General features: G+C 40.0%; 1 protein-coding gene and 1 long non-coding RNA gene across 7 annotated transcripts in view; one reads left to right on the top strand and one right to left on the bottom strand.

Annotated features, from left to right (window-relative positions):
* Positions 1-6,860: 6,860 nt before the first annotated feature.
* The window catches only part of PHF21A (PHD finger protein 21A), a 311,929-nt gene continuing 297,800 nt past the window's right edge, over positions 6,861-20,989 (bottom strand). For 4 of the 6 annotated variants that reach the window (XM_060263351.1, XM_060263349.1, XM_060263350.1 and 1 more), the window contains 5 exons: positions 19,332-19,495; positions 11,718-11,873; positions 10,125-10,200; positions 9,731-9,834; positions 6,861-8,385 (listed from right to left, as the gene is read on the bottom strand). In XM_060263351.1, the coding sequence (XP_060119334.1) occupies positions 8,131-8,385; positions 9,731-9,834; positions 10,125-10,200; positions 11,718-11,873; positions 19,332-19,495 (755 nt within the window). In that variant the 3' untranslated portion in view covers positions 6,861-8,130. Of the gene's footprint in view, positions 8,386-9,730; positions 9,835-10,124; positions 10,201-11,717; positions 11,874-19,331; positions 19,496-19,544; positions 19,568-20,989 lie in introns of all 6 variants that reach the window. The other 2 variants (XM_060263354.1, XM_060263353.1) reach the window with 1 other exon arrangement.
* On the top strand, positions 8,968-10,080 carry LOC132590307 (uncharacterized). Its single transcript, XR_009556663.1, has 2 exons — positions 8,968-8,997; positions 9,845-10,080. It is a non-coding gene; the product is annotated as an uncharacterized LOC132590307 (long non-coding RNA).

Genomic DNA, 20,989 nt, shown 5'->3' with positions numbered 1-20,989 from the left:
TATAAGGTGATTTCTTATAAGGTGTATATGATTTGGTTGTCCACTTAAGTATTTTTAAATAGTTTGTTGTATCTCTTTTGGATGAGAGCCGCTCCTGCTGCTGGACTCAGTTTCTCCTTTGGTTGGTGGTGCCTCCAGTGTGCCAGAACTGGAGTTGTCTCTCCCAACCTGAGGCAGGCTGAGGCAAATGGTAACAGTTGCTTCAGGCTGAGCATTGTACGGAGTGGGAAAACTTTTTCTTTCTTTTTTAATTAAAAAATGTAACATTCTTTTTCAAGCTTCTGTGAAAGTTGTGTCATTACTGAGCCTATGGTCACTCTGAAATTCTGAGGGTGGGGGCTGGGTGCTAGCAATCATGGCTTCTGTGGTGGGCAGTCACCACATGGCAAGCCCACCGAGGTTGCAAGCCAAGCATCCTCCTGTACTGAAGGGTGCCATTTCTGAATGAATGTGGCTTGCATACACAAAGGTGGAGAATACCTGGAACTGGCTATTGAAGAGGCAAATGGGCACCAGGAAGACAACTGTCAGGCCCATGGGTAGTACAACACTGGGATTCACTGGGCTAAGTCAAACCAAAGAGCTGGAAGAGATGGCAAATGCCTCTCACAACACCAAGTCCCACTTTTCTCCCAGTGGAACTCCTGGTCACAAAATAATCCCCACAGGGAGAGACAATGACTCTTAAAACTACAAAAAGCAATTTCAGGGAGAAATGTGCAGCTAGAGAACATGGTTCCACTCTTTTTTACATAGGCCATGCTTTAAAGCTTTGCCTCAGCCTTCAGTGGGAACACACTATCACATACATAAGTACAACTGGTACTTATTTCAAGTGTGCAAGTAATCACTTGGTTTTCTTTGAAGGTGCTGTGAACTTTTCTTAGCCTTGAGGACCAAATTTCAGGAGACAAATTCATGCTGTTATTTTTTTAAAGAACAGAATTGGCAGGGAGCCTGAGTCAACAGCTGGTTTCCTGACACAAGTATACATCTTTTAGCCTCCAACCTTTCCTTGCTACAGTGGTTTCTTTAAGTGACTTGGCTGTTACTTTTGCACTTCATAATATTCCTTTGTGTACCTGAAGGTAAGGACTGCAGTTAAGAAGGCATACTTTGCACTGAGGTTTCTCCTGGCTCACTCTCTTGTATGGCCCAACAAAATTATAGAACCACCCCTCCACAGCTGCATGATAAACACAACAAAAGGACACAAGAATTTTTATTGTTTTATTTAGTAAAATGTTAAATAAATACAAATTAATCATTTACTCTGCACCTCCTTTTTCTTCCCACTTTTAATAGACTAAATCTAAACACAATAGTACTGAACCCACAAGGGACTGGAAGGCTACAGAAAGAAGGCAGCAAAGAGATTGCAAATCACGATGAGAACCAGCCTATTTTTTAACACCTCCCTCCCCCCACTGGCCACAGAAAGAAACCCTCCAACCAAACAAGTCATGCAGCCACATACTATTCACAGTGTTGTTTTGTGAAAGCAGAGCTACACCTCACCCAAATCATTTTAAAAAGGCCTTACAAAATGTGGGAATTTAGGCTGCAAAGGCTTGCTATCTGGCATAAACATGACTGGTAGGGATACTGAGTGCTTGTGAGGCTGTGTTCCTTTGTAAAACTCAAGAGCTGGATGGAAGGCTTCTGCCCTGAAGTCAAAGGCCATCTCTCTCTAGACGTTTTCATAGTTAGGGCAGAAACCTCTTCTCACATACAGCTGTTCCCCAGAGACCTACTCCACATAGTAAAATTATTCTGCCATAAACAGCCATGGCTGCCCTTGCCACAGGAATGGGTAACTGTCTGGCAGGCAGCCCAAAGCAGTTTGTCTGCTACTGCAAGATGGAATGAAGCAACAAAATTTACCACAGATGGATGGAACATTGAACACAGAATCAAAACTGTTCAGTAGGTGGTAGTTCAATTATGACCAAAGTGACACACAGTTTCCAAATGTAACTGTATCTAGGATGCCAAAATAGAGTCCCTGTTCAGTTCACACTAGCCTGATGGTGTTAAAAGAAAGCTGTCACAAACTGGATTTTCCACAGATGTGATAAAGCAGTAGTTTTTTGACACCTGGATCAGGATCTTCATGTGGGCTTCATGCCTCATAGAGCTAACATTTTTTCTTCTTTTGGAAAAGGCCTGCTGCTGGTGCAGACACATGGAGGGCAAGGGTGTCGGGACTCCTGTTCTCTGAGAGGAGCAGCAGGACAGTAAGGCATTGGTCATTCAGTGGTAGAGAGGATTTCTCCAGGGCTTCAACCATTCACTTGTTCCTTACAATGGTATACCTCCCAGTTCTCAGCTTGCGGTTTTTGTCCCTGGCTGTCTTGATTGGCTTCCCTGACATTAGTGGGGTCATCGTAACAGATTCCCCTCTCCTGCCATGTGGTTGTGATATCATGTGGTTGGAATTCAGTGGGGGGTTAAAGATGGGCTTCACCACTGGAATGGTTGATTGAAGATGTAGGAGTGAGGAGGGTGTTGCCTTTGCTATGTTCAGCCCAGGTGGAACATGAAACAGCAGCAGTAAATGAAAAGTTCAGCTTGATTTTCACAAGTTCAAGACTCTCTGAGCAAAGGCCCTTCCCTTAGCACCAAGGTTGTAATGGGAAGGTATGCAGGTATGACATCAGTGGACTCACAGCTAGGCACACTGGGTATGGCTGGAGGAGGATGGCGGATGGCAACTTTAGTTACAAAGGTTACCAATAATAGAAGGCAGAAAGCCAAAATGTGAAACTCAGGCAGAGCAAGTAGTGGCAGAGAGAAAGAGGATAAAATGATGAAGTTAGCTATTAACATGACAAATAATTAAAATTAGAAACTGCCAAGATTGATGCAGATGGTAATGAACAGCTAACTTAAGAGGGAATGAGCCTGGTGTTTTAAGGGGAAATATTTAATACTTTTAGGACATTTATAAAACTTTAATAAAGAGGTATTTATTTATCCTCAGTTAACTGGAAGAAGCTGCTGTTATAGCCTTTGAATATAGGCCCTTCTGCTTTTGTGCTCAGCCAGCAGCCTCTTTTGCAGTTACCCCAAAGGTGCTATAATGTAGCTTAAGAACAAAACTGCCATCAATCTTGGAAAACAGAGGATTTTGTAATTTATTTAAGTGCTTGCATTTGTGCTTAATCTAAAACAGTCCAAACTGCTGGACTTCCCATTTCCACTTAGGTAAGAAGCAAAGCTTTGCTGCAAGAGGGAGGGAGTAACTTCCTCTGCAATAGATAGCTTGCAATCCTTTTTCCTTCAAGTTAGGGAGTTAGTATGGATATGTGCAGCAATGTTAAACTGAGTAACTGTCCAACGGAATTGCCCAACTCGGGAAAAAAAAGAGAGGAAGATTTAAAAGCTGCTTTTAAGCACTGCATAGAATCAGTCCAGAAAGGCTTCTTTCTGCAGCACAACCATTGGATCCACCCACACAATCAGTTCTTGAGAATGGCAACTGTCCTGTCCTAAGGCTTGTTGCACTACCTTGTGTTTAGATGGGAGACAATCTCGTGCTTACACAACATGTTACCTCAAGAAAAAGGGCAGCAGGCAGAATGTTTAGGGGAGGAAGATGTCAATGACCAAGTTTAGAATTTCACATGGAAGCAATTAGTCATCTAGGATTCTATAAAGCATGTCTCATAGTACAAATGACGTTTCTAAATGTTTCTTTGGCTGCCAATTAAATTCTTACAACTGTTTGTCTGTACGCAGGGGTCATTTTGTATAAAAATAGATGGTGGCGCTCATACAGGGATTGTTATGCAGCTGCACATACTATTCAATGGACAAGGAGGTGGAACTCTCAGAAAGGTTTAGGAGCTGTGCTCCCGTGAGCTCCCACTGAATCTGAGGCCTGTCTGAATGTAGTCAAGCACAGAGCACCATGGGGCAGTCCTAGTAAATAACAGCTGGTTAGGATAGCAACATTTCCTAACAAGTCAGCTTTTCTTGTTTTGCTCTGAGCCACAGTCAAATGGCAGACCTTCTCCTTTCTGCTGCTGCCAATTCTACTTCTATTATGCATTTGCAGTAAAGAAGAAAAAGTGAGTCTACTTAACAGATATACTTGAACCTAGAGTTACTTTGTTTATAATCTCTTATCCCCCTCTTTTGACTTTGTTGCCTCAATCTGCCTATGTTTAAAAAAGGAATATAAATTTTAGAATCTACAGGCTAAATTAATATTTGTCTCCTGATTCAGTAACAATTTTCAGCCCCAAACTGAATGATCCAAACCAGTACGCATGTGATCTGATCAATCATAAAATAATAATTTCAAGTATTAATTTTAAAAACTCTCTCTAATGTGAGAGAGACTATAAGGCATTACACATTATAGTTTTTCAGTTCAGCAAACCTTATATTTAATCAGTGTATACAAGAGTCCTTCCAGCCAAACAAACAAGTCTTTTGCACTATGTTCCTAAAAACTGAATCAATATTTCATCGGCATGATATTCACAGGAAAAAGAAAGAGATGTGTACTGTTTGTTCCCTCTTTAACTTGGCTGACAGTGATTCCAGGACAGAAGAGGAGAAAGCACATCATATCAGAAGAACTGTAAAAGTTCACAAAAATAGTGGGCAGGAAGCCTTGCTTCACTACACCATTCAAAAATCACTGCACTCCAGAGTGGTGGGCTCAGCAAAGTTATTACTGATGTTTATAGTCATCTGAACCAAATAACCAAAAGGCAAAAACAGACAAATGCCTTTGCATGATCATGGCTCAATCCAAAGCAACTACCCAGCATGGATAGATTTTATTGTGCTAAAAGTGTAATTAGTTGAGAGTTAGATTCCATTATTTGTTCTCTTGTGTTAATGCCTCCTTGCTAAGGCGCTGTTTTCAAGTTCGTTAGCAAATGCTATTGTAACACACAGTTCTACCTTAAATCAGAACGGGACTATGAGATACATTAAACATGGGGCTGGCCCCAGAGACAACAGCCCCATGTAGGGTTTTCCTCCATCAATTGGTGCAAGTTTTATTGCACACTACAGAGGGGGATAAGTTGATAGGAAGAATGCCATTTTTGACTGCTTCCCCAAGTTCTGCACTCATCTCACTTGCCATCACAGGCTTATTGGTTATCATGCCCAATTCAGGAATTCATTAATATTTTGCCATCCTGAATGAAATGGTACTCCCAGTAATACAAGAAAACACACACAAAAATGATGCATGCGTTCACACATGAGAAAGTTTGAGGCGAGGATCAGGAAGGGCACATAAGAATTGCAAGGCCAGCTGATGGAACTAGGCGCTGTTCACTAGCCTGCTGCTGCTGGGGATCAGCTACAGGAGAGAACAATAGAGGGAAAAGAGGGTCTTCCCTTACCGGCAGTTAGATTGAAGCATTATGCTTCTGCATTTTTCACCTATTACTCTCAAAATCATTTTATGCAACCCTCCAGACATATTGCTAATCCCCCATTTTTGCAACAAAATCCGGTGGTTTAACTGAGTACTTGGTATGCTGTCCATACCTGGCTGGTGGGCTGGGTTTGGCTTGATGCACCACAAGTTGTACAGACATGCTAAACTTTTGGTCTCAATATTTTGGGCTGTACCCTGTATTTTCTCTGAGCAGTTTTCAAAGTTGCCAGTTACCTTTAAGTTTTACCAGCAGAAAATTTGTTTTTTTAACAGATTACTATAAAATAGCAGGAGGTGATGTTAAAGCCTGTGTTTTTCAAATACAAAGCTAAGGCTATCAAACAAGGAACTTTCTTAACTCATAATCATAAATATAGAAGATTAGCAGCTGGATTTTAAAAACAGTGAAACAGAGAGTGTCACTGAAGCTGGAAGAGTCCTTGAGGAAAAAGAACAAAAGCTAGAAGAAACTTAAGGAATGGCCACAATAATGTAGATGGGTTAGGAATGAAATTCAAAGGAGTAGGTACATAAAGTGCTTTGGGATGCATAGTTTTTTACAACTGGGTAGTTAAAAGATGTCATTCCCACTGAAGGAGATTGGATTGGCTACATCTGTCTCTGAAAGAGTTCTGCTTATGTTTATCTTGGTAATGCAGGGGTCAATTTTGGCATGACTGGAAAGGTGCAAGAGGGAACGCTTCTAAGGATTTAAGGAGATATGAACTGTTGGCTTATTGCATTCATATATGCTAAAGAGTGTGTTTTAGATTCATCCATTTGATGTCTGGCATCTGCTTTTTCTTTATAGTATAATGTTAGAAGAAGACCAAAGATTTACGCCCCACCCTTCTCTCTGAATCAGAGTCTCAGAGTGGTTCACAATCTCCTTTATCTTCTTCCCCCACAACAGACACCTTGTGAGGTGGGTGGGGCTGAGAGGGCTCTCCCAGAAGCTGCCCTTTCAAGGACAACCTCTCAAGGACAACCTCTGCAAGAGCTATGGCTGACCCAAGGCCATTCCAGCAGCTACAAGTGGAGGAGTGGGGAATCAAACCTGGTTCTCCCAGATAAGAGTCTACACACTTAACCACTACACCACACTGGCTCTCTTGATTATCATTGCAATCAGACAAACTGTCCTACCACTAGCCAAATCTCAAGATGAAACTCTTCAGTGTCCACATGCCTACTAATATAAGAAAGTTGTTGATAAATGATGATGCCAGAGTTTCCCCCCCTCCTGTTCTTAGTTTTAAACACATGAGAGAATTAAGTAGAGTAACAGATGAAACAAGAACAACAGTTTTCTCTGCTAGAGGAAAGTTTGTAGACTGGATATAATTGACCATCTCTGGACAGCCACCCCTATGCACTTTCAAACAGAAACACAGCAGAACGGCAACATCATAAGCAAAATCTGTGTTAAAAAAATTCTAAGTACACAGTATTTTCTCCAGTTCTGACACCTTTTTAATAGAAATCACTTGTTTAGGAAACAAATAGCACTTTTTGTAATTTTTACAATGTTTCTTACCTTGATCTTATTTTAAGTAACACTAGGAAGACCTCAATATCTTTTTTTTAATTTAAAAAAGTTGTTTTTCCCCCAGATACAAAGATTTTGCCCTTGCATAAAAAACAGTGCCCAAAACGATGACACACGGACTCACAAAGACTCACTGTATCTCACTGACACTATTACTTCTAATCTATACCATGCAAGGTCCCATCTACCTCTTTAATTGGACTGTCAGCCTGAAAAACAGCTTTTCTATTCCTTATATTTGTAACCCAAAGAGAAAGGAAACGAAGGAAACAGGCATTTATCTGCTTGGGTTGGATGCCTGGGACATGTGCTGCTTTGTTTGGGATATCATGTTTGCTTGATCAATGCATAAAACAAGGCTGGGATTTTCTTTTCAGTCAGCACATTCTTCCAAACATCCATGCTTATCACATTAGTCCCTGCACCACTTTCTTCAGCAAAGGCTTCCTGAATCAACTTGATGACCAAATCAGCAATGCAATTCATTTGTCAATTTGAAGAAACGGGATAACCCAAAAGCTGCCAGTCAAGCAATACCCAGCTTAAGCATGGGCTGGATACTTAGTGAAAAAGCCTTCCTTGTTCCTTTCTGTGTCTTCCGTCTGACCAACAGTGAATACTGCTTAGTTGATAGGCTTGGTCCTGCCCATCCCTCAGGACACTAGGACTTGTTCATTCATATTTCTGGATTTTTGGTTTAATAGTACGGATAATTTAGAAACAGGAAAAGCCCACAGGCTCTTTGGACTTGACGTTTCCCTAGCTAAACAAACTGGTCTGCAGATAGGATTTGAAACCTGCTCCTCCTCCCGACTCCCCACCCCCAAATAAAAATAAAACAAACCTATAGTGGCTGTGGAGGCTGCTGCAGGCACACACTGGTGTAAAATATAGAGAGAGTAAATATATTATTTAACTTGGCATGGTGCTGGCTAAGAACCTCCAGCTGGCACTATTCATGTAACATGGTCCAAACTTTGCACGTACACACAGAATAAGGAGGATCGATTGGCAACTCTGGTGCCGCCTGGCACAAGCATCTTCACTCTTTTTCTGGAACCAAAGAGTTCTGCGCTTTCCAGAAGAAATCCAGCTTTGCTTTTCTAGAGAGTTATATTATTTTGCTCTGTCTCCTTGCCGCCTTCCCCCGGCTCCTTCTTACTGTGCTCTGTTATTTAGTCTCCTCAGTCTTGTTACAGTTCACCATGCAGCTCTGAGAAGGGGAAGAGACTGGAGTGGAGGTGGCAGCATTTGCATTATTTGCAGAGTCCATGCCATTGGAGATGGCTAATGAACTGCCCTCGGAGTTTATTGGTTTTGAAAGGTTGATGCCCTGGATGAGGCGGATTAACTGTTTTACCTTCTCCAATGAACTGTGCATTTCCTTCTGTTTTGCCAGGATGGTGTTCTTCATTTCCATACATTTCTGAAGCAAATGGGAACAACATTAAATGTTATGATTACACTGAACAGGACCCTGGAATGAAAACTTAAATAAATGGTTCCCCAAAACCCATTAGTCATCTTTAACTGCTAAAATAGTCTATCAAGCACTTGGTGGATATGACATACCATACACGGCTGATATATCACATATAAGTGGGGAGCTACATAGAATTCAGATTTAGTACCGTGAAATCAACCCCCTTCTGTGGGATTTCACAGCAACAATTGGACTCTAGAGTATGTAGGTCATAGCGCCTGCAGACACAGAGCTTTAGTTATAGTATTTTGTTTACATAAATACATTTGGTGTTAAGCTAGTTAGATACTAAACAGTATTGTGTCACACAACTGTAACTAATCAGCCTTTCATTCTCAAACTTAAAAGAACAGTACAGAGTGAATACTGTCTTTGGGACTGTCTGAAATTCCATCTTTGTCCATATCTTGTGACAGATTCTCACTCTGATTAAGTGAGTAGATTATTCTATCTGATCTGCACCTGCAAAGGACAGTGGGATGGACAGCACAGGAATGCTGCTGTGCTCTGTGGGAGCTGCTGAGCTCACAAATGGAACTCTCAACTCTTGACTTTGTTGGTTCCCTACTCTGGAAGGAGGGGGTGGAATAACAGTTCTCTCCAGCCTCATGAATTTGATGGAAGGAAGAGGTGATGACTCTGGATCAGGCCTTACATTAATTTTCTCTTCATAGTTCCTGCCACCCTTATAAGGAACACTGAAATTGTAATTCTACAATAGCCTAAGGCCTCTTAACATAGAGGCCTTAACACCTTAGAAACTGTGACATTTCCCACAGTTCTTTGAAGGGAACCCATTATACTCAAATCTATTTGAAAAGGATCTATACAATGCACTTATGGCAAACATAATATGCAGGTGAAATAAGGGTAGTGGTTCAAGACACCTTAAACTTGTGTTTGGTGTGCAAACAGAAGCTTTCCAGAGAAAAAGAGATCTTGAGCCAATATTTCTGTTACTTATCCTAATAATATACTTGCATGTAAAAGTATATACATAGTGTTATTTTATTGTGTTCGTGTGTGTGTGTGTGTGTGTGTGTAACTTAACTGAGCTGCCATTTTCACACTAATCTTTCCAAAGCAGGGCACATTACTGACATAAAACTGGATCTAGTAAAAATATTTTTAAGAGGAAGCTAAAGGAGATTTTTTAAATACATACAGACAATGGGAGAAAGGTTTGGAGCTGACAGGGTGAGTGGTGGGCAGTGCACTAGAATTCATGGCTGTAGCTTCTAGCACAATTCATAGAGTGTAAACAATCATTTAGCAGAGCAGTACTCACTGTTATAGAATTGCTGAGCTGTTTGACCTTCTGTTCTAGCTGTTCCCGTTCCTGTTTTAAATCTGAACTCCATTTCAGTAATTTCTGTTTTTCTTCTTCTTTTGCTGTGAAAAGGAATCAGTTGCCTCAATTATGTCCTGCAGATGTGATCTCCCAGCTGTTTTCCAAAATGAATTGCACCATGAAAAGGCAGAGGTTTTCACACAGTGGCATACCTGAGAGTGCAGGTCCATGCATAAAGAGATATCAGGATGCCTCATCTTACTTGATTCCGTGGGTTATCATGCATTCAGTTCTGAATTTCCTTTTGAAAACAAACCTTTGCCTGCCTCTCTCAATATAACATTTTCCCCAAAAGAAAGAAAACAAACCAAGCCAAGAATTGTTTTCCTACCTGCTTTGTATGCAATATATGAATGAACAATTGCTAAAGTCCCTGGCCATGGAATTGCTTCTTCTTTCTTTAGCATCTAAAAGACAAGAATGTGAATATTTGTTCTATGTGCAGATAGGAAAAGGCAAAAGAGTCTCTTGAATACCTATCATGAATCCAATTTTTAAAATGTCCCTTGCAGTTTTTTTTTTATTAGGACATTTAGCCTGCATTTTCCCTTGGCATCCCACCAGCACTGCTGCTAATTCCAATCCAGCATGAGTAACACAACACCCTGTCTGCATATAATGGCAGCTACAGAGGGAATAGATATAACATAGGCATGGGGACAGGGGGAGAGTGAGGGGAACTGTGCTGCTGGTTGCTAATACCAGTATCTACCAGTGACACAACTTATTTATGCCTAGTGCTCAATGGGGTCTGGGGGAGGGGTCCCCCCCCAAAAAGCAGCACTTTTTGATGGGGTAAAATGTAATTTTTACTCAACGGTGGCAGTACTTGGGCAAAAAAGGTGTCTAAGACATGGCGCATCCCCAAATGAAATAAAAATTTAAAATATTATGCACAGAAAAACTCCAAAATCATTTGTAAAGGACTAAGATTTAAACTGCAAAATAAATGCACACATCTGATCTACCTCTCCCACAAAGGAAACCGGGGTAATCACTGTTTAAGCAACTTTCTAGATATTCTTGTCTCTGTAACTGTTTTCTGCTGATAAAATATTAGCAAAATGAAGAGAAATGAAAAAAACAAAACATCTAATCTTAAATTTCCTTAAATAAAACATTTATCACTTTCAGATTCAAAAACAAGTTGCTTGTCTAAGGTGTCTTCAACAAAGGTTTACATGGTTCCCCTGATGCTGACAGTACAATGGGGCTTCCATGTGGCAGGTTTCCCCACATTTTCCTTGCCCAAGTCCCCCACAGTGGCCATTTCCTTGCCACCAGAGGACTTTCTCTTTTTAGACAAAATGGCGATTCACATATTGCTATAGCAATGCAGAAGATAAAAGATATTGGATTTATATCCCGTCTCCCAGCAGCTGCCCTTTCAAGAACAACCTTTGCAAGAGCTATGGCTGACCCAAGGCCATTCCAGCAGCTGTGAGTGGAGGAGTGGGGAACCAAACCCAGTTCTCCCACGTAAGAGTCCACGCACTTAACCACTACACCAAACTGACTCTCGAGAACATATGTCTATCGTGTTCTCTGAATTCCCACTTCTATTTTTTAAAAGTCTAGTCTCTTTCTTTGTGGAGAAAAACTAATTCTGGAGAAAGATTTACTAAAAAGGATCCAATATAACATCTACTAGCCAAGAGAAACTTTTCTTAAATTATTTTTGTTTGCCACAGAAAGGTATTGTTTTAACACATACAGTATCAGTGAGAGAACATTTTGAGGTCTGGATGACAACAGCAAACATTAAATGTCTTTGTGTTTATGAGGCTATGTTAATTGGCTCAGTTTACAAAAACTTAATCATAGATCAGATAAACTCAACTGTTCTCAGTCTCTCCATGACCATGTAAGACATGTGACCCAACCATTATGTCCAGTGCAGAGAGCCTTTAGTCTCAAACAATACCTGGTCTTGACATTTGGGACAGATCCACATGCCCTTGGGAATAGTTTTCAGAGGTGGCTCCAGACAGTCCAGATGATACACACGTGAACATGTGTCACACATCAGTAACTGTCCACTTTTCCTGCAAACACTGCAAAAATCTTCATGGATATCACCCTATAAAATTGAAGAGAGGAGTAAAACGTAAAATAGTTTAAAAGGTGAACTTTTAATTTTTGAAATCTGCTTTCCAGTTCAGTGTAAAGTCATCTACAGAATCCATTTTGATCCCAGAAAAAAGTGTCCTTTTCATGGGATACAGAAACTACCAAAAGTGCCTTAACTGTAACTATTTCGACTTTACTCAGATGAAAAATCATAGTAAAATTTTGTAACTACAATTTCTTGAAATGATCCAATTTCTTCCTTAGTACAATTGTAAATTATTGACAGTCCTCAGAGTCTTATTTTTCTCACTTCCACAATGAATGCATTTAATAGCAGGAATTGGATTCAGCTTATGCAGATCTTCCCCACTTTCCCTTCCCTCCAGCAGTCCCTAATGAGTTCTGACCCCAAGAACACGTGCAGTAATAGCTACTGGGTTGGAAGACTACTGTGTTTTCCAGGGTCAGAAAGGACTATGGGGGAGATCTGCAGTGGTCAATATCTTCTGCTGACAGATTACTGGTTGTAACCAGGATCTAAGCCCCATTATCAAACAAGTGACTTCTGGCCTTTAGCACTATAGTGGTACTAGCACTGATCCAGCCCTAGCAGCACAATATCCTAATTACAGATAATAGAGTGATGTGGATGTCTTAGCATATGAAAGGGCATTGGACTTTTTGACCCTCAGACAGAGAAGATCTAGCACTGAAAGAAAGTGCTTACAACCAAGAATTAAACAAAACAAAAGACAAAGAAAACCCCGACAATAAAAAACCAGTTCACAAAACAGCTAGCCATAGCTAAAGAAGTTGTACTGGTGTTTACCAGTGTTTCTGTTTCTTTATTTGAGGCACAATGAGCACTCCTTTAAAACAGACTGTGACCAGTGGTATAATAACCATTAAACAGGTGCCTGTGACATTTGCCTGACCACAATCCAACTCCAAATCACAACAGAGAAATGAGATGCTGGGGGCAGGGGAATCATCACTTTCCATTCAGATCCAGTGATATATGATCAGAAAACCAAATATCCTCATAGCGGCTCTGCTACTTAGAAAAATCCTCAGCAACAGATGAGAAAGAACTTTTTACTGGTTATGCAAGACCCCTCAGACTGAAACCTTAAACCCAGTTGACATGTGAACAAAGTAAACACAGCTCCATCTGGATTGTACCTTTGACCCACTATCTTTCTGAAAAATATAAAGGGGGCCATACACCATTTTAAGAAAACATTCACATGCAACATCTGCTAAATATTCTGAAAACAAACTGCATTCTTTGCAAAATTAAAGTTAATGCATTCTTTGATCCATGACATACTTCAATCTTGGTATAGGCAGTGCCAAGTACATATTTGGATTATAATATTTTCAACTCCAGTCCAATGTTAGCCACACTCACTTTTGATTTATCTCAATTAACCTGGGCCATTCAATAGAAAAAGACCAAACCAGACCATGAAGACAAAAAAATGACATTCTCTGATGTAAAATTTTAACAATAACTGAAAGACCTAGTTAATAGTTTAAGTTCAATAGCCAAGGTTACTTATTTTGCATTACTGCTGGACACCATCTTGTCTGCAGCTATTCATTTTAGATGCATTTTCCTTGTATGGAATTCACAGCAAAGCCATTTTATTATATCTTAGCATTTAGGGGTATAAAGAACAAAGGGCCTAAAAAGGACAGATTGCAGAAAGGAAGCCAACATTTTGATCAACTGAAGGCAGAAATGGAAATCTGTTACACATGTGGCCCTTGAACTCTTTCCAAATGTTTTGCACATAGAAATATAAAAAGGTAAAGGTAGTCCCCTGTGCAAGCACCAGTCATTTCCGACTTTGGGGTGACGTTGCTTTCACATTTCACGGCAGACTTTTTACGGGGTGGTTTGCCATTGCCTTCCCCGGCCATCTACACTTTCCCCCCAGCAAGCTGGGTACTCATTTTACCGACCTCAGAAGGATGGATGGCTGAGTCAACCTGGAGCTGGCTACCTGAACCCAGCTTCCGCTGGGATCGAACTCAGGTTGTGAGCAGAGCTTAGGACTGCAGTACTGCAGCTTTACAACTCTGTGCCACAGGGCCCTTGTAGGAATATACCTGTAGGAAAAATCCTACTTTCCTTAAAATACTGTACTGAATCCTCTATCTCAACCTGATCAATTAAATTAAATCACAGACTGAACATTTGTTATAAACTATGCCACATGTTTTCCACAGCCTTCTGAAGTATGTCTTCATTAAGGATAAAATATTAAATGTTTTAAGTCAAGAGTACCATCTGCTGAAAAAGCTACCTACAAACATCAGCAGAGACTTAAACTTTCTGAACCTGTGGAAGCCAAAGCTTTACTCTGTTGGGAACATCTTTCCAATTTAATTCCAGAGATTACCATACTATACCATATATATCTCCCTCAAAGTTCTATGTTATGGCATACTTGTATTTGTCAGCTGAATGACAGATTCGGAGTCTGTGTTGTTAAGGACAGTATCCTTTTAAGTGCAGATTCATCCCAGTTAACTTTCCATGCTCCTTTCGAAAAACTATGACTACACAGAGTTAGGCCTGGGCTGCACAATCAGCAAAGTGAGGTAGTAGAATTTTCAGGTGGCAAAATGATCTTTTCATATTGTTGTGGGAAGATCACCTCTCTTAATTCTCCAATGTACAACCCCCTGAAAATAATTTTTTTTAAAAGATAAAAGTTCTAGTGTAGCTTTTTGCATGCTGTGCTAATTTCCCAATCACAGGGAAACTGCAAAATATAATCCCTCACAGACAATCTGAAATGGTACACTCTGAAATGGTTCTACTACTTCAGGACTATCCCATTTTGCTGCATATCTACCCCAGGCCTCAGAAAGCTTTCCTTTACATCTTGCATTTTGTAATTGAGCAATAGTAACTTCTTGACCAACTGGCTACTACTGCAGTTGTAGATATTCACAGAAGTACATAGACTTATGAAATAACATTAAATACGAACCTCTCTAAATCATCAGGAGATACCAGGGGGAGAGATACCAGATATGTTTCTTGTGATGTGTACAGGATATATATATATATAAATGCAAAAATAAGAATCCAGAACAAAAATGCAAAAATAAGAATCCAGTAATTTTCTCCCAATTTCTTAACTCTTAGGACTCCAACTGCCATTAAAACATACAACTTAGACAAAAAAACTACTCTCTTTCATTCTGATCAGTTTTTATTATTGCCTTTTGGCAATTTTAAGATACTTAGCTTGTTGCATTTTGAAGAATGTATTTTATGTTATGTTGATTGTTAGTCATCTCATACAAACTCCAATTAAGCAAACAGCTCTGTTCCAATTAAGCAAACAACTCTGGCGATTCCATCAATAAAGAACTAATGAATCTAGCTCTCAATAGGAAGTGACCCAGAATTTGCAGGAAAAGTAGATTCCTTATCTGTAACTGATACTCTTCAAGTGGTCATCTATACAATCCTACATGCGTGTTCTGCCCCATCACAGAAGGCAAATTCAGGATGTTCTACAGCTCAAGCCAAAGAATTTAGTGCTAAAAACCCTTCCCAAGAGAGGACAACATCCCTCTGTGAATGCTTTGATGGGGTGCCTTTCTGTTCAGTTCCTTTAGCAGCTCCCATAAAAAGGGCGTGAATGGCTACCAGGACCACAGAGGAACTAGAACAAGCACAACAGAAAACCTCTCTCCATGTAAAAATTCCAAAGCAACTAGACCAATATATGTCAACACTCTATATTCAGTATAAATTCAAAATTCAATATAAAGAGTGTGTCCATACAAATAATGAGAAATCATACAAAAACATCATCATTCACAACAAGCCACTTTCAGTAGGAATGATGCAACCTGTTTTTCGTCTACATGGTCTCTGTGCAGTCCTATACAGAGATGATCAGCAAGTGATCCACTTATAGTAAACAGATAAAAAAAGACAGAATGCAGAATAGTCTACCCAAAAGAGGTGTTGTGTTGGATCTAAACATTAATGGCATAATGGAAGATGAACACTGAGAATGCCACCAAGTTGCAGCTTTGCAGACATATTGACTCCCAGATTTAGATCTCAAGATGAATATATTCAGCTGATGCAGCATGATGACACAAAATCATCCTTCCATCCTTGTAATTTTAGTCTACTTTTGGGGGGGGGTTGGAGCTCCAAATGTATACATTGTTGCCATACACAGCAATGAAGATACCACCAGTAATGCATCAGAAGTGTCAGACCTTCATGGGAGATGTTTATTTTCATGTTCCCACCTCTCCTGCTACTTCCTTGTATACTGCAGAGAATTGTGTCAGACAAATAGTAACAGATGGTGACAAAATTTTTTTAAAAATCCCTCTGATTCATTACCATTTTTAAAAGATCAGTATCTCCATTTTCCACTCCACAATGACCTTTTCTCCCAAGAGCAACAGGAACATCCGGCATCAAACCCTAACTGCTGAAGATGACAAGATGGAAGATGTGTCCCTAAATAAGCTTCACCATCTGTTCAACCATGGATGGATTTATATCCTTTGTGAGATGTTGAAAGATTGGGCTCAGCTGATCCCAAAGGTAATACTGGTAGCGACGCATGTACCTTAAATAACTGGCAACAGGCATGGCTTTGACTGAGTAGTTTCCCACTTGCTAACTGCAGGTGCGGAATGAGGTGTTTAATCATCCCATTTAGCACTATACAACCGGACAACTGTCAAGTTTGAAGTTGGTTTTGTGGGAAGAAAGAAGGAATCTATAACATGCACTACAGTAATTTCACATTTTCCAAGCACTGAGACAGTGATCGTACTGATGATGGTTTGTATAGTGCATCTTTAGTAACTTGAAAAAGGACTGCAAGCATTAACAGTGATGCTGGGAATGAGGTACAGGACAAGCTGGTAAATTATATTAGTTGAGATTGCTACACTTATATTTCTAGAGTTAGCGGAAGCTGCTTTTTGAGATCCACCAAACGTTCAGATTCCCTGACTACAAGGAAGCACTTTGGTCCCCTGTAATGTGGTCTAAAGAGACCTCTTGGAGTATCAGAAAAGGTGAAACTAAACTAATGGAATCTTGAACTTTAATATCAGAGTGAATGGATGGAGAATTGTGAGTGATTTGAACTACAGAAATAGTGATTGTTACTTGATCTATCTGAGTGGTAACAAAGGATATTACTATGACAGGACAGCAGTGAACAAGAAAAAGGAGGACTGATATGGAATCTGTGTTATGGGGGGGGATATAAGCATTAATAGCTGCTAATTGCACAAATGTCACCAAGTGGCAGTGGTTGGGTTGACACTGGAGACCACTTTGGAGAAGAAATAGGTTCTACAACAGAGGCAGTAGGAGGATCAAGCTGTGCCAGAACCGAGTTTGTAAAGACCAAAGGAGGGATGGATACTGTTGCTGTAAAATGTGAAAAGGAGCAGATGGTAGGTAATAGTACTGTAAGGACACCTGGACTTTAAGGGTGGATCCTGTGACCAAACTTCCCAACTGTTGTCAAGTCAGTCTTGACATTGATTACCACCATCATGCCAAGTGTAGTCACCTATTGGATGACAATGTTGATCCTGTTGCCAGTTCAAAGACCACTGATGCATTGATATGACTCCTACTGATGATTTACTCAGTCTTTGCAGATCTTGAAACGATGGGCATGAGAGAAGTGGTGCAATCCATTTTTCCAACTGAGAACACTGTAATATAGGAGGCTATGATATACTGAGAGATATGTCTTTTAAAAAATCCGCAAGGAATTGCTTCAGGATTGGCTCAGCTTGTACCAATAATATGTTCAATGTTAGTCCTGAAGCAAGTGGCAGGACTGTTACCACTCTGGGTGGTAAAGCTGGTGCCAGACTGAGGTACCTCCATAATATCATTTGATGTTCCAGAATAGGTATGCTGCCACTTCATTTTCTAATGTTCATCTAAATTCTTGCTGGGATCAATTCAGTTAGCTCCCTGACTGTCATGGAGAATATTCGGATGTTGACAAATCTTTGATTTCAACAGTTAGAGTGTGAACTGGAGATGCAGAAGTTGTTTGTGGAGCCCTGGCTTTGACAGCAGAGGATGACAATGGTAGACTGGCTAAGCAGAGCCATTTTTCCAAGCAGACAAAGATTTCTCAAAAAGTAAGGGACCTAAGTCTGGACCTCAGGGTTTGTCCAAAACTGCTCCTACAAATAGGAGCTGTAACAGAGCTGCTTACTTTGTGGCAGAACAGAACTGAGTAGGGAAGAGTCTATCCTCAAGCCAGGGGGATTAGACCATTGATTGTTTGGCTAACACTTTTTTGGAGCTACTTTCTGCACACATTGCACAGAGCTGACATATAGTATTGTAGAGAGGCCACAAAAAAGAATATTCTTTTGCAATAACATATGATACAGAATAGCTGCTGATGAAGTCATTGATTTGGATATTCTTGGCTGCATCACTGAGGTCACTGAAATATTCATGCAACTTAAAACAATCCTCAAGCTGCTTACTTAATGAATGAACAGTGCAAGCTCTCAGCTCAGCAGTTTAAGAAGTATACCAGAGGCACCTTTGCCTCCCACTGTAACTACAAATGTTTGATTGTATATCAAAGGTGTTCATTAGTCTTAAAACAGCCATGGAGCTACTTAAGATGAGGAAATAAAGACACAGAGATGCTATTTGAGTCAGTTGGTGAGCCCAGAACAGTCTGTTCCAGGCCATATTTCATATAAATGATAGATTCCCTCTCCCCCAGTAATTAAAGTTACTAGAAAATAGATTGTGTTGTAAATCAGCTGAGGGTTAGCTCAGCAATAGCTTGTGGTAAACTAGCAGTGTAGACAGCTCCACAAAGTCCAAGCACCATAAAGTGACAGGGGCATATTATTACACAGAAAAATAATACTTAGTTCCAAGGTGTTATGTATGTAGAAATCTATAGAAGACAAGGAGCTCTGCCAGGCATCAAGACAATTCTCTTACACTCCACTGATCCTGTGTCAAGGTAACCTCAGGACCTTTATATGGTCCCCCTCCCCGGCCTCCTTTCTCAGTCACAATTAGTAGTTGTTTAGGCTTTGATGTGACACGCTTCATTCCCCTCCTGCCATTACACCATTGAAATGCCATTTATTTATTTAACTTATTTTTACACTGCCTCCTGGCCAAGCAGGGCATGGAAACCTTGTTATTTTACCACATTACCTTCACTTGGGGGCAGGGGGAGGAAGTATGTCTTACAGATATAGTTATAACAATATATTTATCACTCAGAGGGAAGAGAGCATAAGTACAAGAAGTAGAAATGCAGAGGCCTGAAGAAGGGATGGGTTCCTAGTACGATGATTTACCATAACAATTACATAGCTAAAGAAACAAATTCTGTAGTTCGGCTAGCTCAGTATGGTCTCTTAAACAGCAAACCTTTCAGCAAGAGTTACTTACGTCTGTGGAGCTGGGGCTGGGCAGGGACACAGGCTGAACAGTTGCAGGGAAAGTAAATGTGGTCTCTGTCTTTTCATTTTCTGGGGAGTCAGGATGACTGGATATAGGGGATGTGGGGGTCAGAGCCCCAAACCCCAGCACCGTGTTGTATTTAGGAGGACGACCTACACATTAACAAAAGGGGAAAAAAAGGGGGAGAATAATCTTACATACCTTTGGCCAGTGCTCCTCATTGGCTAGCGTGAAAAAAGAAGTGACGCAGTACAGAGAGGAAGTTAGTTCAAGAGTCACAAGTGAAAGGAAGTCAAGTGAAGATTGTAAATTATTGTCAAGATATATAAAAAGAAAACTGTGCAAGGAAAGAACATACTACAAGAGGCGAAACAGCTGGTAAAAGAGCACTATCTCTGACATGTCTGCATCATGTGTTATCAGTTTATAACTGTACACCCCACAAGCATACAACCTCTCCCTCTTTCATTCTCTCCATAACAGCAGTGAAGAAAAGTTTCCTTGGTGTTCTACTGGTTTCAGTTATCCAGATACCTTCATCATATTACTTTATGATAGATGGCACTATCAAAACCAGATTTCCCCCCTAAATTGACTTGCTATTATAGATATCTGACAATTCTAAACATTTTCAGGGATTATATATGATGCTTCCATAGGTATAAATGCAATGTCTGGGGAAAATAAAAGATAATTTTACTTCTACTCCATTAAAAACTACCTTTTGGGTGAGAAAAGATAGGCTTTTATAAATACCAACCCCCTGCCAAGAGAAAGCAATGGACCAACCCACATAGAAACCCAATTCTCTGTCAGTACGCAGAGGAGCTCTGCAGTAACTTAGATGGGAGGGACCAACATTATATCTAATTTGAAAGCATGAAGGTTCTTTTGAAATCTTAACAATGGCTGAAGTAAGATCTCATAATAAAATGTGCTATTACTCTGAATAAAATCATAATATTACAGGATATATAAACCTTTGTTTTGTATATTACCTTTATAAACTTGCTCAAAATTATTTAATCTGTACATCTTATTAGTAAAATGCATTTTGTGTTCAGGGTTTACTATTACTAGAAATGCACTTATTCAACGCTCTGCAAAAAGGAATTTAAGGACAACTAGAGATGGTGGAAACAGTCAGAAGCCTAGAAGTAAACACTCAAACACTGATCTCTATAGCTGATACCTGACAGGTCAGTTGGCACAGAATGCCAGTGTTTCTCTGTTTGCTTAGGGACAGAATGCCAGCAGCACTGCAAAACTGCAACACATTCATGTTTTTCTGTTTTGCTTCAGACCAGAATCAGATGCTTCAAAGCACAAAAGGAGAATTTGAACATTTGATCTCACAATCAAATATACTGATTAGTCAATTGATCAGTATTAGTATAGTAACAATTTATGAAAAAGGAATGCCTCCTCAATGTGACGTGCAATGAGAATATCCTTTAATTTCCAAAACAAAAATCAACAAAGAGTGAAAGACTTTTAGTCACTGTCTTTCAAAGTGGGATTCAAATCAGATGACATTCAAAGACAACAGTCACCTAATCACTCATCCAATCACTTGCACATACGTCTGAGTGTGCATTTTTTATTACATGGCTAAGATACACAATGGCTTGTACCCTAAATTGCTA

The sequence above is a fragment of the Heteronotia binoei genome, chromosome 21 (genome assembly GCF_032191835.1).
Source record: "Heteronotia binoei isolate CCM8104 ecotype False Entrance Well chromosome 21, APGP_CSIRO_Hbin_v1, whole genome shotgun sequence".
NCBI classification, from domain to species: Eukaryota; Metazoa; Chordata; class Lepidosauria; order Squamata; family Gekkonidae; genus Heteronotia; species Heteronotia binoei.
The sequence above is the reverse complement of the archived record's forward strand: the minus strand, read 5'-3'. Positions and strand labels throughout refer to the sequence as shown.